Genomic DNA, 15,738 nt, shown 5'->3' with positions numbered 1-15,738 from the left:
TCAGCCGACTTTCAAGCGGTCCATGCTTTCATTAAGAATACCTAAAGACATTCGTACTAGCAGGCGAGACAAAACAGCTGTTGCGTGTACTGTGGAAGTCTTGTATTAAAAAGAAAAAAAAAGATTCCCCCCCTCTTTTTATTCGTTTTACAGAAAGGAGGCATTGGTTTTACATTTGGGTCACTTGTAAGTGAACGCGATGCTCCCAATGTACACGAAGGAAGTTGTGTGTTGCCGATTCAGATTATGATACAGTTCAATTCTTCTTGCTCCGTAATCGGCGTTGACACCATTGTGCACCTTGTCTCGCAAACGTGAGAATATCGACGGCACATAAAAAAACAATATATATGCATGTACATATATATATAGACAGTGTATATAACCAGCTAAAACTCTGGGGAAATCAATCGCGCGCATTGCATGGTTTCGGTTTTGGTCTTCCTTTCAGTTTTGTTCGAACTAATGCACGGTAAATATTTAGACGAACGGTTTTCAAGTAATCACACGGACAAAAAATAATAGACGTATACGGTACTGTAATCTCAACGAAGTCTTGCGCCTTAGCAGCGAACACAAGCACGGAAACGGGCCTCCACGGAAACGAAGCGAGCGGCTCGGCCAGGCTCGGCTATTGAGTGGCGTGATGATCGCCGACCAATCCGGTAGCAGCACAACACTCCAAAAAGAAAAGAAAAAAAGAATCAACAAAAAGAAAGGGCGAAATGCAAAACAGAAACGAGAACCGCGCCTGTCTACCGGCTTGCCCGATACATCAGCGCTTTGCCAATGATCCTGGCGCCGGGCGTACGCTCATTTGAGCGTTAATCGACTCGATTGAAGGAAAAAAAACCTGAATTCCTACACCGCTATGTCGTCGATGCCGATGCCGACGTAAAGGTGACTGGTTTCTCTGGCTATCAAATGCACATGCACCCGTGCATGCAGTTTTCCTCGATGCCTGCGGCGTTTTGAAAGCGTGTGGCTTTCCAGCTCAATAGTGTGGTTTTTACAGAGGTCTTGGCGACTTCTTTTTATTCTATGGCCTGCGCACTTCAGTGATCGACGTTTGGTAGTGTTCTCGCTCGAGTTAAATATTTTCGTGAATTGCCCGTGGTCACCTTGCTTGCACGCTTTTTCTGTGTTTACCGGCGCACTTTCTGGAACGTTAGTGCTTTATCCGGAGATATCAGCAAAAAGTTTGTGCCATTATACCCCCGAGCTTCGGAACGGCCCTTTCTGGTACCTTGTTTTCACTCTATATTCTTGGAGACGGTCAGACCCGTATCGCACGACCGCGCTGTAACCTCTATCGCTCGGGCGCCCTGTCTACCTACTGATTTCAGTGTTTGCGGCAAACTATGCGCAGGCATTGCAAACATTTGGGTGTTTTACGAAGTCGGAACGTCGAAAGCGGGGGAGTGTTGTTTTGTTAGTTGAAATTTGTGCCTGATGTAACAAACATACGGCATGCAGTTTCTGATTGTCGAGAACATTTCGTGCGTGTGATTGTACAGTTATATTAGTGACACCAAGGACAATGTCACAAATGTAAAAAAAAGAAATCGCAACAAACGCGGCGTGCATCCGCGTGTTTTGAAAGGCGTAAACATGAATTCTGTTTTACCTTGTTGCGCGTTCAATATTCTGATACTTCAGCCTGGTGTAACCGTTGAAAATAATTATTTGAAAAAAACTGAGAATGCATTTGACTCTTCCCCTTTTCCCTGCTTGCTATTCCATAGGCTATGTATAAATGGCGAGAGTATGCATGATGTACAGTACAGTTTCGTCTTATGACGTAATGATGTAGCTTATGACGTCTCGCCCCATACTTCTCCTACCTTACATACTGCTTCCCTTAAAGAGTGGATGAAATAAATCTGCCATCACAGAATATTTCAAGTAGCAGTTGTGTTGAAATGCTCACTTAATAGTGCTCATTGATTGGCACTGTTAAAATAGGCAGAGATTTCATTTATACACCTTTCACATTATTATGGTTTCCTCTCAAGCTTCGATGACAGTCCACTTTTTGACACAAGCTTAGTTGACAGTTATCAGTAGTAAGAAAAGATGTCTTTGTCACACGTGAACTAAATCCAACACCTTCTGCGTAAATTTGTTTTGGTGAAAGCTGCCCAGACTTTAAAGCGTGTGCACATTGGCCCTACCAATTTCTCTCTCATGTCACATTCTTCAAGTCACCTTTGCAGAAACCAGACGAGAGGAGTCTGGAACTGAAGTGAGGCAAGCACAACTCCTTTGCCACCATGAGCACCGGCTACATCACGCTGAATGGCGAGCGGTTCGACGACATTCTCGCCGACCGGCGCACGGTGGGAGACCTGTCGTGGTGCACGCGGGAATGGAGCTGCCCCAAGTACCGCTTCTTTGGCAACCGGACGCCGCAGCAGATCAAGCAGGAGGTGCTGGGCAGTGCGCGTGTGCAGACAGCAATTGCCAAGGTAACAGGCTTGAGCTGCTGAACCATGAGTTTATGGAGCATGAAACCTCTACAATGTCTGCTGCAACCAGTGCGCTCCCGCCTTCTCAGACACCATATTTTGCAAAGAATAACCCGTTGAAGTTTTCGATGTTTCTTTATTTTCTTGCACCATGGCTGATCTGAAAAGTTTACCAAAGCTTTTTTAATCCCTGTTCCTGCTTAGTGAACTGAAAGCCCTTGGTTAACTCTTCATGCTGCTTTGTGCGGTGCCAGCTAAGAGCAAGAAGTATAGGGCGATCCGAGGGGCTCGCACACCTTTCTTTGTGCCCACAATACTTGCATTACCCCCTCACTAGCTTGCGTCAAATTTTATTTTTCTTTATAAGTGTGGCTAGCCCTTGAGGGAGCAGACACGTGAAGCAGCCATTTGGACTGAGCAGCCAACCTGGCCGACAAGAAGAATTCTTGTGTCGTGCTCCCTCTTGGAATCTTCGGAACTCTCAGTACCACGCGCTGTAATGTTGTGACTCTGAGTTCCAGCAGTGTGTTGTAATCACTGTTTTTTGATAACTTGACAGAATATGTACATCGCTAAGTTATGCGAACAAAATAAGCTTAAGGAACTTGAAGAAGGAGGTTTCAAACAGACTGAAATGCAGCATCAAACATACAGTTGAGGTGGAGAGGTTTTGGACATAAATAGAGCAACAGCACGTGGGACAGGAGATACAAGAGTAAATGGGTGACGGGCTATTAGCCCTGTGCTGTCCTGTCCTGTTTGTTATGTGCTGTTACTCGATACAGTCAACTCTCATTTAATTCGACCCTTGTGGGACTGCAAATTACGATCGAATTCCATGAAAGGTCGAATTAACAAACGGCAGCAAAAGGAATGCATAAAAATCTTTTTTTTTATTGCAGTGTGACCCGACACAAAAAGTAGAGGCAGTGGACTGCTTCACAGGTGGAAAGAGCGTTGACACTAAAAATGATATGTGTGTATATATATATATATATATACATATAAAACACACCTTCAAGCCTAGGGATGCAGTACCATTGTCTGCTAAATTTCTTGGGTTTTCAAGCTTATATGCTTATATAGTGCGTGCCTCTTAAGGTGCCGGTGCAGTTCGGTGGGGAATGAATTAACCGAAATGGCATGCTTTTGAGTTGGCCTAAATGAGTTTTGCTTACACAGCAATACACAATTTCTGGCCGGGACTATTCCGTGGGTACGCGAAAAGTCCAGTTAACCGAGGTTGAATTAACAGAAGTTGACTGTATTTAGCAACACGTACCACGTAGCCCGCATTACCACTCTTTTTCCATGAGATAAAATCTGACTGCAGATTTCTTGCAGTGGGCACAACTGCCTGTCTGCAACCTTTGTGGATGTTAGTGTTTTTTTTTTCTTTTTTCTTTTTTTTATTACATACTGCAAGCTGTTGTCAAGCCCAAGCAGGAGTGAAGAAGTAAACATAGAATACAATGAGCGGCATGTTAAGCATATAAGAGAAATGTATCACAGAAAGGCTGGCTTTAATTACCTAATTGCAAATTGCAAATACAAATTGTGTGTTCGGTAGTGACATGCTATGGGCAGTGTACATATTGACACATGTACTTGTTTATCGGGTGACCACGTTTCACCGCCTAACAAATGTTATCGCACAGCGCAGGACATGCCTGCATGTATCGGAAGTTTCTGTAATGTTATCGATGGTTCCATCCACTGTCTGTCACTGAACCTTGTGTAATCTGATTGCATGTATGCGTGACGCGAATACTGTAGAACTTTGTGGAGGACACGCTGATTCCAGCGATTACTCTGGAACATTCGATGACTGCTGTATAAAATCTGACACGGCTGACCTGCTGAGCAGATTTTCGCCGATCGCCGACTGTGTTCGTCGCCATCGTTGTGCTTTAAGTGCAACTTGTATTTGAGGGCACAAGTTCGCCCAATTATGATTTAGTTTCTCCATCTACAGTTTTGCTACTGTGTTCATCACAGTCACTACCACGTGACAATATTGAAGTTGATGTCTGCATTAACGTTAACGAAAGAGTCAACCGGTGCAGAGGGGAATTACTAACTCTGGTAGCTTGTTTCTGTAGCCTCTTGTGGCTGAAAACAAGTCATATTTCTGAGAGTCAGTGTTACTTTTGGTTTCTTTCACAATTTTATGCTGTGAACCCACATGGAGTGAATGCCCTCTGAGGTCGTGTAGGCTTTTCTTTCGTGGAGCCCGTATGGGTTTCCTTTGTAGCAATTGCTTTGATTGGGTGGATGTCTCATTTTCACTTTATTAAATAAAGCACATACATAAATTTCCACCTCGACGAGCCAGTGGCTGAAGTTCAGCTTTCATAATTAACTGGCTAACACTGGTCCACCTTGAATAATCTGAAAAGACTAAGCAGACTGATAACTGCTGTATTTGTTTTAGTTTTTATGTTATAAATATTTCTGATGTGGGCTCCAAACTATATCATTGTATTGTAAGATGGGTCTTACAAGAGATTTCTCAGCTTTGAATTTAATGGCAATCTTTTTCTGTGCAGTTTTCTTTTCAGTTGTGATAATTTACCTTGAGCTTCGTAACAAATTTTATTATGTGGGCTTCCTAACTAAAAAGCTGTTTGTTACAGTTACCCAAAGATACTTTTTATACAAAGTTCTGGTTACTGGAGTATCGTCTAATGTGCACACGAAGTCAAGCAGGTGTTTGTGTTTAATGTTCGAGGAACTGGTGGGGCTGGCCAGTGAAGGTGACACCCCCCCGGTGATGTACCCAACACTTAACAGAAAAGCAGAAAATACTATAATCTGCAATGTGCGACAAGTTAAAACATGTTTATCTCAACTACTACTTGTTCATTTCAAGCACAAACCATTCTTTTCACTCACTTATGTGTTTGGATTTTGTCCAACATTGCACGTTGTTTACTTCTGTTTCACGAACAATCATAACTTAAAGTATGCAATCATTAATTTTTTTTTTCCATTCGCTGATCCGTTAATCCTCTGTGCTCTTACAGAAGCGAGTTAGTGCTCGGTACATCATGCTGTAGCGTGGCACCAATTGCACAATTTAAAACATTTTTATAAGCATGCCAAGAGAGATATAGAGATAAGTGGTCCCCGTGATTTGGCTGCACTTGCTGCAGTAATTCAGGGAGCGCAGCACATTTGACCTCGCTTTGATGGTGCACTGCATGCTCCATTGCACTATGCTCGTTGATACGACTTGGTGCAGGAGCCACTTCAGAAGGTGTTGACGTTTCCTCCTGCACTCGCTAATTTGGAAGTGTAAGCGACGGGCAAGCTCTTGGCAGCAGACAACACTGCAGGGCTAATTGATTTGCACTGCGTGCATGCAAATATCTCCCACTTAGGTTGCAACAATCACGCCAGCTTGTATGCGAAGTGAGGTACAACTTCGATGCATGGCTTGTTGCCCGGGCACACTTGTAAGGGCATGTAATGTGTTAAATTGCTTTCTTTCGAGTGCCTTTCTGTCTGGACATATTTTCTGACAAAAGAAGAAATAGTTGCATCCATGGTCACCATTATGTTGCTGATGGTCGTGAACTACTACCATGATCGAGATTATTTTGATAATATAAACTCATTACTTTCCTTATTCGTATGTGTGCTTTTGTTGAAAAGGCTTAACTGCCCTCAATAACGCATGCTGGGTGCTGGACAGCGCTCGCATTGCATGAACTTGTGTGTTGCGCTGTGTACCGCACTCAGGAGAACTGGCTCAGGTAGTGCAGCCACATTGAAGAGGCTTAAGGCTTGACATAGAGTCAGAAGAACTGAAGGTGAGATTTGAAAAATTTCAAGATCGCAGGGTGATCAGACTAGTGGCAATTAATTGCTGAAAATGGGCTCATTCGAGGGCAACTAAAGTGCGGTCACTCGCAGTGTGGCTTTCAGTGCCACAGTCAGTCTCGGTGTTCCTCTCGCAAAGACTTCGCTGCCGTTGCTCTTCACCTGGCTTTTCGCTGTCTTAGGTGTCAGCCGATGAAGTGCCGTCATGTCGTCAGGCCCATCATGCTGCTTCATGTGGTAAATAACTTAAGTGTGCCGAAGGTTGAGAGGATGTCCTCCCCTATTTTTGACCGTGCATGACACTGAGCTGTCATTGCCCGTTGCAGGTGAGCGCCGAGCAGAAGCGACCGGTCGCGGAGGTGTCGGAGGAGGCACGCCGCATTCTCGAGCAAATGGGCCACAACATGCGCATGGGCAACATCCGCTTCCTCGGCTACCTGTTCAGCAAGTCATACAAGAGCATGTACCGGGCAATCTATGTTCACTCTGAGGGCATGGAACGGGTAAGAAGGGAGTTGGGGGTCCCGACCCCAAGAAATTAGTCATCTTCATGATCCTAATTTATATGCACTGAAGGACGAAGGGTCCTCCCTGCGATCTCTAATTCTGTCTGCTTACTGCATTGTTATGCTTGCAGATCTCCCGATTCTATCAAAATATCTTATGTTCTTCTCCAACCCTCGACTGCATTTCCCTTCCCTAGGCACCAGATCTGTAACAGACTGCTGGTTATCTGCCCTGCGCATTAATGGAATGCCCAGCTCAGTTTCTGTCTCTTAATCTCAACTGGAATATTGGCTACCCCTGTTTGCTCTTTTTATCTATGCCGCTGTCTTCCTCTGCTGTAACGTTAGACTTAGGATTTTTTGTTGCATTGCTCATTGCGGTGCCTCTGGCTTATCTCAAGCTTCATGAATCTTTTCTGTCCCATGTATATTGGTACAGGTAGAATGAAAGGACTAGTGGCTGGTTAGCGTGTGAGTTATTTGGGGAACTTCTGCAGGAAAGTGTTTGTTGGGCTGGTTAGTACATACATATTCATTAAAACAACAGATGATGCTCAATAGGACTTCTTGGGCAAGTTGGAGGGGTGTGCTAAACATTGTTTTGGGGAGAACTTTTTGTTGGGCTAGTTGGTGCATATTTACTGAAGTACTATAGCGCCAAACAGATGACACAAGAAGAAGAGACACGGACGAGCGCTTATACAAAGAGACATACAAAGGAAAAACATAGAGACACAAATTGCGTGTGTGTGTGTGTCCTTCTAGTGTGTGTACTTAAAGTGACACACACTTTAAGTAGATGCGTGTTCACTTTAAGTAGCATTTGAATGCAATTAGGAAGGGAGCACCACATATTTGTCTGGCTTGGATCTGAAAGGTTTATGTGTTATGCATGTAGCAAAACAAGCCTACAAGGTAATAGAGGGAACCAAGGTGTGATCAAAAGAGGATTTTGATTCAACTTTTGGGGATAACATCTATAATAATAATACTAATGATGTCTAGTTCTTTCTTGCTTTGGAAGTACCTGCTCTGGAAGTGTACACCTTGTTCAATATTGTCCAATTGCATATCAGAATTTTGTTTTAAGTATTCGTGTTTCTCACTTTTGTTTTCGGTTTTGTTCTTTTCATACCTTTCTAGTTCAGAATATTCTGAATAAATCGTTATAACTTTTTGTCTTATTGCCCTGCGTTGTGTGCCTGCACTTGTCAGAGTAACCTTGAATTTGTGTTCCTGATTACATCTGTATTCTTTTTCTTTATATATCTTCGGAAAATTATCTTGAGCTGGCCAATTTCTTGCAGGCTCTACGTCTTTGATAAAAGTGTTTCAGCTACTAGCAGCTCTCTCTCTCTTTTTTGTTCGGTGACTTCTCACTTTTCCTTTGTCTCGCCAACTTCTCCTGCCATTGATTAGTTGGAGCTGGAGTTTGTCACATGAAGCTCGGCAAGAGATGTTTTAAGAATGTTCCTTTCACATGCCTATCTTGCAGTACCGGAAAGCTGCTGCTGAAAACCCAGTGCTGCTGTTGCCAACACATCGCAGCTACAATGACTTCCTGCTCATGTCTTATGTGTGCTTCTACTACAATGTGCCCCTACCCGTTATTGCAGCGGGAATGGGTATGTACCCGTCGAGTTAAAATTTGCCTTGTGTTGCGAATGTCGCATTTGCTCGTGTAATTCATGCCCCTGTGTAAGGCGACCGAAGTGACCCCCACATTTCAGCCCAAGGATTTGGCAAAAATAGTCCCACAAAGTGTCATGCTTGTACTTTGTGCATGGCTGGGCAGGCAGTTGAAATAAGAAAGATAGAAAGGAATAATAGATAAGAAACAAAAGAATAACAAAGGTGGGGATGTGCTTCTGAAACAAACATGTGCATGTTCTGATTCAGAGAGTGGAATTTATTTTTAGCGGGCTTTGTTTTCACTGTATCCAAGCGGTGGGAAATGTACTCGCTGCAGTCATTCAAATGCGAACAGTGCAGTGCGAGATTTTCGTGCGACATAGTGAAAGCCAAAGAGAGTGAACATGCATGACCAACTGTGGTATGTCACGAGCGGTGTTCGTGACACATCAGGGTTTATCAGATGGCTGTGCACTCCTTGTTGTTTTGCTAGTTTGTACAAAAACGACATACTTCGCTGCTTGCACTTGAACGACTGCAGACAGTACAGCACATGCTTCCATTTTTTGATATATCACGGTCTAAACAAGTGAAGTTGATGGTTGGGGTAACATCTCATCTGTCTAGGTAGTAAAGTTACATCAAAACAAAAGCAAGGTGCCTACCAAAAATGGCATTAACAGATGCCAACAAAGGCACCTTGACTTTCATGTAAAGTAAAAAATTGCCCTTGGTTGTATGCCATTTTTTGTTTTGATGTCAGTGAAAATCAGGTGCACTGCCATTGGGCTCTGACATAGTGCTAAATGTTTGCGTCAAGGGAAAACTGAAGCAACTTGGTGCAAAATGCTTGAGAAGTAAAGAAACACAGCAGTAAAGCACCTATACATTTTGTTCCATCTTTTGCTGACAATGCCGCTGAAACTGCCCATTTGAGGGTGTTATAGAACTGCATCGCTCTGCGCGTTTTGCAATGAACTGGCGTTTAATTTGTGGCGTCTTATTCTGAACAACTTCGTACTGTCACGGCTACTCAAGACCATTGCGATGCCCTTCAAGAAGCCATGAAGATGACTACTATGTTGGTCTGACTGAACGCTTGAGTTTCTCTGAAGCCTGTGCTTCTGTGCTGTATAGATTGCTGATTTCCGGCCAGCGACTGTCGTCTGAATACTCCCTTTGACATCTTTTGGTGGAGCAGTTGAGACTAAGGTTGTGTCCAATTGCACATTGTTTGTGTACACTTCTTGCTTGCAGTATGTGATGCACTATGCTCTTGTTGCAAATGTGGGTGGTGTATGTTGGGGAGGCTGTGCAAAGAGTGCTCTAGTACCTGCATGTCGTTCAGCTCATTCTGCAGTGAATAGGCCCGGAGGTGTGATGCCATGGAAGTAATAATTTCTTCCTAACCGTAGCTCTAACTCATAGGCAACATTACGCCAGATTACGTTACAGGTATATATTTCTGGATTTTATGTGGCATGGTAGCTCATTGGCTGTGGCGTTGCGCTGCGTTAGGTTGTGACTTTGGCTGCCACAGTCTGACGGGGGCTGAATGCAAAAGTGCTTCTGTACCCTGAATTGGGTAGCTGGCGCTTCTAGGTGGCCAACGTTTATCGCTACGAAATGCTCCACGACCCACTGTGCGGCTTAAATTTAATTATTTATGTGGCATGCACTATATTGTGGTTGCGAATGCAGATGGCATGAAAAGTTGTTCTAGCCTCCACAGTATTACGTTTGCCATGCATGACACAGAATACTATAGAGTCCTTAGAAGAAAAAAAAAGAAATTATAAAGCAAAATTATAAAGCAATGGAGGACATTCCCATCAACTACGCCGTAATATTGCAACATTACCGACTGGAAAGAAGACAATATCCTCCACCTCATCCAAAATTAAGCAAGGAAGAAGCCACCGCCCTCCGCAGACTACAAACAAATACGTATGTACATGGAATTATCATGCACCGAATGCACCCCACCAAATTCTCATACCTATGCCGGTATTGTGACGTACCAGACACGCTCCCACACATGGTGTTGGTGTGCCCGCACCGCGAGAAAAACAGTGAAGATGATGCCTCAGAACCGCTACAAGCGATCGAAGAAACGTGGGAGGCAATGTTAAAGGCACAGAGCCTGGAAGATCAGCGTAGTCTGGTGGACCAGGCCCGGGCTGCAGCATTAGCCAACGGCTTTCTGGACTAAGAGAGCCGCCCACCTAGGGCGAAGAAAGGACACTTTCTCGCTGTTTCTTACAATAAACGTTCATTCCTCCTCCTTGACAGTTCAAGGGAAGGTGTCACATTATCATTTCTAGCACTTGTCGGGAGCAGCAGAGAGTTTTCTCCGGTGGTCGTACAGAGACGGGATTGACATTGAAAACATGGTGCATACAGGTTCCTTGTTTATGCCTAACCTTAGCGCGCTTTCTGTCCTTGCAGACTTTCTGGGCATGCCCGCAGTCACGATGTTGCTGCGAAACGGTGGTGCCTTCTTCATCCGGCGCACGTTCGGCACGGACCAACTGTACTGGGAGGTGTTCCGTCAGTACATCCACTCCCTCATTGCCGGCTCGGAGCACGCCCTCGAGTTCTTCGTCGAGGGCACGCGGAGTCGCACAGCCAAGTCGCTCTGTCCACGAACTGGTGAGTGATGGCGCACTGTGTTTATCGATCTGGAGTAATGGTGTGTTATATTTATTGATCTGGTGCAGTTGTCAGTGTTGCCACCTTTATGTAAAGAGAAAGCCGGCATCGAGAAGGGGGGAAGGGAGTGCCATATTGTTGTTGTAAGACTTATTGTGCGCAATAAATACAGACAAAACGAAAACAAGATAAAGCAGTGATACACCAAGTTTAAACATTGCATGACTGAAAGTTATTCAAAGACCTTACATAAAATGTGGTACACTTGTGAGATCTTCGTGCTGGTGTTGTTGGAAATAATTGATAGCCTACGAACAACACAGCAATACATACACTTGAACCTCACTATAATGAAGTTGAAAGAGGAGCCAAAATTACTTTGTTATATCCATTACATACAGTCAAACTTGAATATACAGAATCTGAAGGGAATCACAAGAAAGTTCAAAATGTGGGTAACTTAATATATAAAATAAAAATTTTCTACAAATTTTCTTACAGCTGTTTGATACACACAATAATTCGTCACATGTGTGTTCACTATATCCGGGTTTGACTGTATCCATTATGGCCATTTATTGCAATATACGCCCAATGTAAAGATGGAAATAAAAATACAGCTTTGCGGCCAGCAGAACTGCTACACGGCCACGCGTGAAATGATATTTGAATAAAACAACAGAGGAATCTTCGGTATGTGCAACACGCATCTTCTTAGCACCTGAAGCAATAGCCTTGAGATAGCTGCCTTCCGTTCCATTGTGAGGCTCTTTCTGTTCCGCTTTCCACTTGGCTCATCATGGTCGAGCAGCAAACAGCACAAAACACAGTGCTCCGCTGTGTGATCGAGGAGGCAAGTGAACTTCGCCATGCCAGCTTGGCTTGGTTTGGATGGCTTGGCTTGGCCAGCTTGTGGCCTTTGAGGTTGCACCGGTGCCACTGTGATTTGGGAGGCCACGTCCAGCTGTTAACCTACGCTGCGCACTGGAAGGAGAGAGAGAAGTGAATGCACAAATATTTTGCACTGCCACGGATAGCGGCGTATTGTGGCGCGGCTCACTCAGGCAGGTGGGCAGGCGCAGGCATAACCTGGGTTTGTGTTAGCGAGATCTCGGAGGCCAGGTCCAGCTGCGGCTGCCTCCGCGCTCTCCCGCAGAGGAAGAGAGAAGTGAATGCAGTAATTTTTTGCAATACTTCGCATAGCCGTGCAGGCTTGAGCAGGCTCTTTCTGTTCCACTTTCTACTTGGCTCATCATGGTCAAGCAGCACATAGCGCAAAACACAGTGCTCCGCATTGGAGTGCTCGGGGGTCACATTGCTGTGACCCCCGAGATCGTGCCGAGGAGGAGCGCTGGACAGTGGCTGTTGTCAGGTTGGCAGAGCGGATGCGTCGGCCACATTTCTGTTGCCAGGGTGACCTACGTCACTCTGCCTTGACTGCCCCATCCCCATTTAAAAAAAAAAGAAGAAAAAGAAGAAAAGCAGACAGACTTTGCTTTATACACTGTCATGCAACTTTGTCCATTTACAAACACTTTGTAACTTTATAAGGAGCTGGCAATGACACATGGCTTGGCTGCACCACGTCTGCAAGATTGGCAGCATTCACTTCCGTGGGTAGCCTTATCTCTGTGGTACACACCTTCCATCGTCTTCGACGCCCAATAACAATTCGAAGCTTTTCTACATTTGCGCCCCTCAGATCACACGATACAAAGTAGCTTTTCCACTGCAAATAAAAGCAAACAGATTCCCCTATCTTGTGCAAATCATGTCCTTATCAACGTGATGCAGCAGCTGGGGTGCTGCAACAAAAGAAGCTGTATATAGCCTTACAGATTTTGAAATGTTGGCCTTGGAACATGCGAAGTGCACAGCTCGCTGCTGCCAAAATGTGTGCGAAACAAGTGTGCCAGTGGTTCAAATTCGTGTCAGCAAATCATTCAGGGAGCACGTAACGTGCTCCCTGCGTTTTACGTGACTGCAGTAACAAATCGCGACACTAGTTTCCCCTTTTCAGGCAGGCATTTGTTGCTTTTATTTTTGCATTAGAGATACATCACTACAGCTACCTGGATCTCTCATGTTTACGGCGTTACTGAGATGGGCTGCGCTGGGTCAGCAGAAAGCTGTACTTGCGTGATCAGTGGTGCGGTAGCCCCTCCCGAAGCCCGACTTCTTCCTGTTTTCGAAGTAAACACACTAATAAAGTGCAATTTTGTCAAATTCTGCTCTCTAATTCTTCAGCATATTTTGCCATGAGAAAAAGGAATGTCTTAGGATTGCAGAAAAAAAAAAAAAAAAGAAATGAAGAACTTAAAGCAAGTCGCCATTCAGTTTTTTTTTTTTTTTAGATTGTATGAATTAGGGTGATACGAATTTTTTGCCATCCTGAGAGATTGGTATCATGGAGATTCCTCTGTAGGTGCTTATCATGTTGCAAAGCGTCAACAGGATGGTAACATTTTCTCCGCGAGCATATTACGGAAAGTGCTCGCGCTAGTTAAGCTATTCCGAAGATGATTTTAATGTTGAGGAGGAATGTATCCTCCATTGGCCATGGCCTTGCGAGGTCATTTTGCATGTTCCATGAAGTGAGCGTTTGCCCATTATTCTACGAGTCCTGTTCACACGCCATGGAAGCAGGCGAGCAGGATTTGAAGCCAAGGCATTGGATTTTTGAGTCTCCCCGTGGATTCTACATGCAAGGTTGTGTTGCGGCAGAAGATTATGACTGGGGAAGTAAGAAAACAAGACAAAACTAAAGACAAGAGAATCCAGACTCCAGTGATTCTTTCGCACCTTTAACTTAATGACTGCGAACGAGAGTCGTGAGCCAGAGTCGTGAATAGGTTTAGGAGACCCCTACCTGGTCACTGCTTTAGATGTCGGTCAATACAGTGTCATCGTCAAGCCTCTGTCATTGTTGTCCTGGTTGTCGCCCACCCACTGTCATCATTATGCCGCAGCGATTGTCATACCCCTGTTGTCATCATGCCACCGTGTTTGTCTCGCTGTCGCTGTAACTGCTGTGACACCACCATTGTCACACCACTGTCTCTGCCATCGTCGTGCCATCGCCAGCATACTGCAGATGTATTCACCGGTGTTGCACCCTCGCCATTGTCGCTGCACCATTAACTGCTTTGTTGGTGTATATTTATGTGCCTTGCATGAACAAAAGCAGGATGAACGGGCAAATGAGAGTGGCTTATTTCTTAGCTCTAAGCTTCTGCTCAGTATAGGAGGCTGAAGCAGATTGCATTAGGCAAGCACTAGAGGCATCCAGTTGAAAAGGTGTGCTGCATCCTTGTCGTCCTTTGTCCTAGCTCTTTTGTGCATTGTTGATGATAAATCCATTCAAACTTGGACAACTTGCAATTGTTCTGAAAAAATATACTTGTGTAGGTGGCAACTATCCCCTGCGTGTGTTGCATGGTTTCTGAAGGTTTGCGCAGGACGTAACTGATGTTTCGCTTCGTGCATGGTGCGTGCTTCTTTTCAGGTCTGCTGCAGACGGTGCTGGAGATGTTCTTCACCTCGCAAGTGTCGGACATCACTGTCATCCCAATCACCATCACCTACGACCGCACGCTCGAGGAGAAGCTGTATGCCTTCGAGCTGCTGGGTGTGCCCAAGCCCAAGGAATCCACGTCGGTGAGCAGCAGTACTGGGGTTATGCGGCAGCTGTGCGCTAGAACCTGGATCAGGGCAGCGGGCACATGCAGCTGTTTGCATCTGGAAAACAGCATCACTTGACACACACACACAGGACAGAGAGTCTGTAAACACCTGGAGCCGGATTCTACTCTGCTGCTATGTGTTTTCAGCCATGTCTTCGAGAAGAGCAGCATTTGCCCAAATGTAACAGACGTATGCGTATATGCATTTTTAAAAATTTTTGTTACGTTGTGCGGAATTTATCACGGTGCAGGAATGAGCAGCGTCAGTGTTTTTGCAAGTCTAGAACCGGTTATGAACTCCTCGGATGACGGGCTTGAAGTTTTGCATAAGGATCAGTCGTCGGACTCAGTTGCAAGCACGCCGTTTCATCACAGTGGCAGTGACGCAGCTGCCCATTACACACAGACGAGTCCAATGGCGAGTCACACGAAAGTGATCGAACGAGGATATTACTGGCACCATTTTGGAAAGGCTCCCTAAGGTCTATGGGCAGCCAGCAGGCCTCTATTTTGAGTATTTCACTTATCTCAAAGGTTCGCTTATCTAGAAGTTTTCTAACGTGAAAGCATGAAAGGGTTCTCACGTGGTGAAAAATCCGGCTTTGTCAGCGTGACCACACAATGACAAAAGAAGGCTGCGAACCATAGACCTTTGGTGGGAGTCGAGCCCATGACCTTTGGTGTTAATTAAGATGGAGTTAATGAAGGTAGAATTAATTAGGATATAGTTAGTTAAGGCACTCGAACCCACGACCTTTGGTAGGAGTTGAACCCACGACATTTGGTGTTAAATTAAGGCAAACTTAATGAAAGCACAGTTGATTAAGGCACTGGAACCTATGACCTTTGATGGGAGTCGAATCCTCAACATTTGGTGGGAGTCGAACCCACGATCTTGCATTGTGGCGTAATGTCTAAGCATTGCGTGGTGGTCGTAATGCTTTCGCACTCATCCACCTAGGAATAACAAAG

General features: G+C 44.8%; 1 protein-coding gene across 4 annotated transcripts in view; it reads left to right on the top strand.

Moving 5' to 3' along the window:
- Nucleotides 1–76: 76 nt before the first annotated feature.
- Nucleotides 77–15,738, top strand: part of Gnpat (dihydroxyacetone phosphate acyltransferase) — a 47,087-nt gene continuing 31,425 nt past the window's right edge. For 2 of the 4 annotated variants that reach the window (XM_055072346.2, XM_055072343.2), the window contains exons 1-6: nucleotides 77–900; nucleotides 2,205–2,468; nucleotides 6,620–6,796; nucleotides 8,295–8,424; nucleotides 10,880–11,083; nucleotides 14,589–14,740. In XM_055072346.2, the coding sequence (XP_054928321.1) occupies nucleotides 2,274–2,468; nucleotides 6,620–6,796; nucleotides 8,295–8,424; nucleotides 10,880–11,083; nucleotides 14,589–14,740 (858 nt within the window). In that variant the 5' untranslated portion in view covers nucleotides 77–900; nucleotides 2,205–2,273. Of the gene's footprint in view, nucleotides 901–927; nucleotides 1,243–2,204; nucleotides 2,469–6,619; nucleotides 6,797–8,294; nucleotides 8,425–10,879; nucleotides 11,084–14,588; nucleotides 14,741–15,738 lie in introns of those variants that run through there. The other 2 variants (XM_055072345.2, XM_055072344.2) reach the window with 2 other exon arrangements.

The sequence above is a fragment of the Dermacentor andersoni genome, chromosome 7, assembly GCF_023375885.2.
Source record: "Dermacentor andersoni chromosome 7, qqDerAnde1_hic_scaffold, whole genome shotgun sequence".
NCBI classification, from domain to species: Eukaryota; Metazoa; Arthropoda; class Arachnida; order Ixodida; family Ixodidae; genus Dermacentor; species Dermacentor andersoni.
This window is presented reverse-complemented; position numbering and strand designations above follow the sequence as displayed.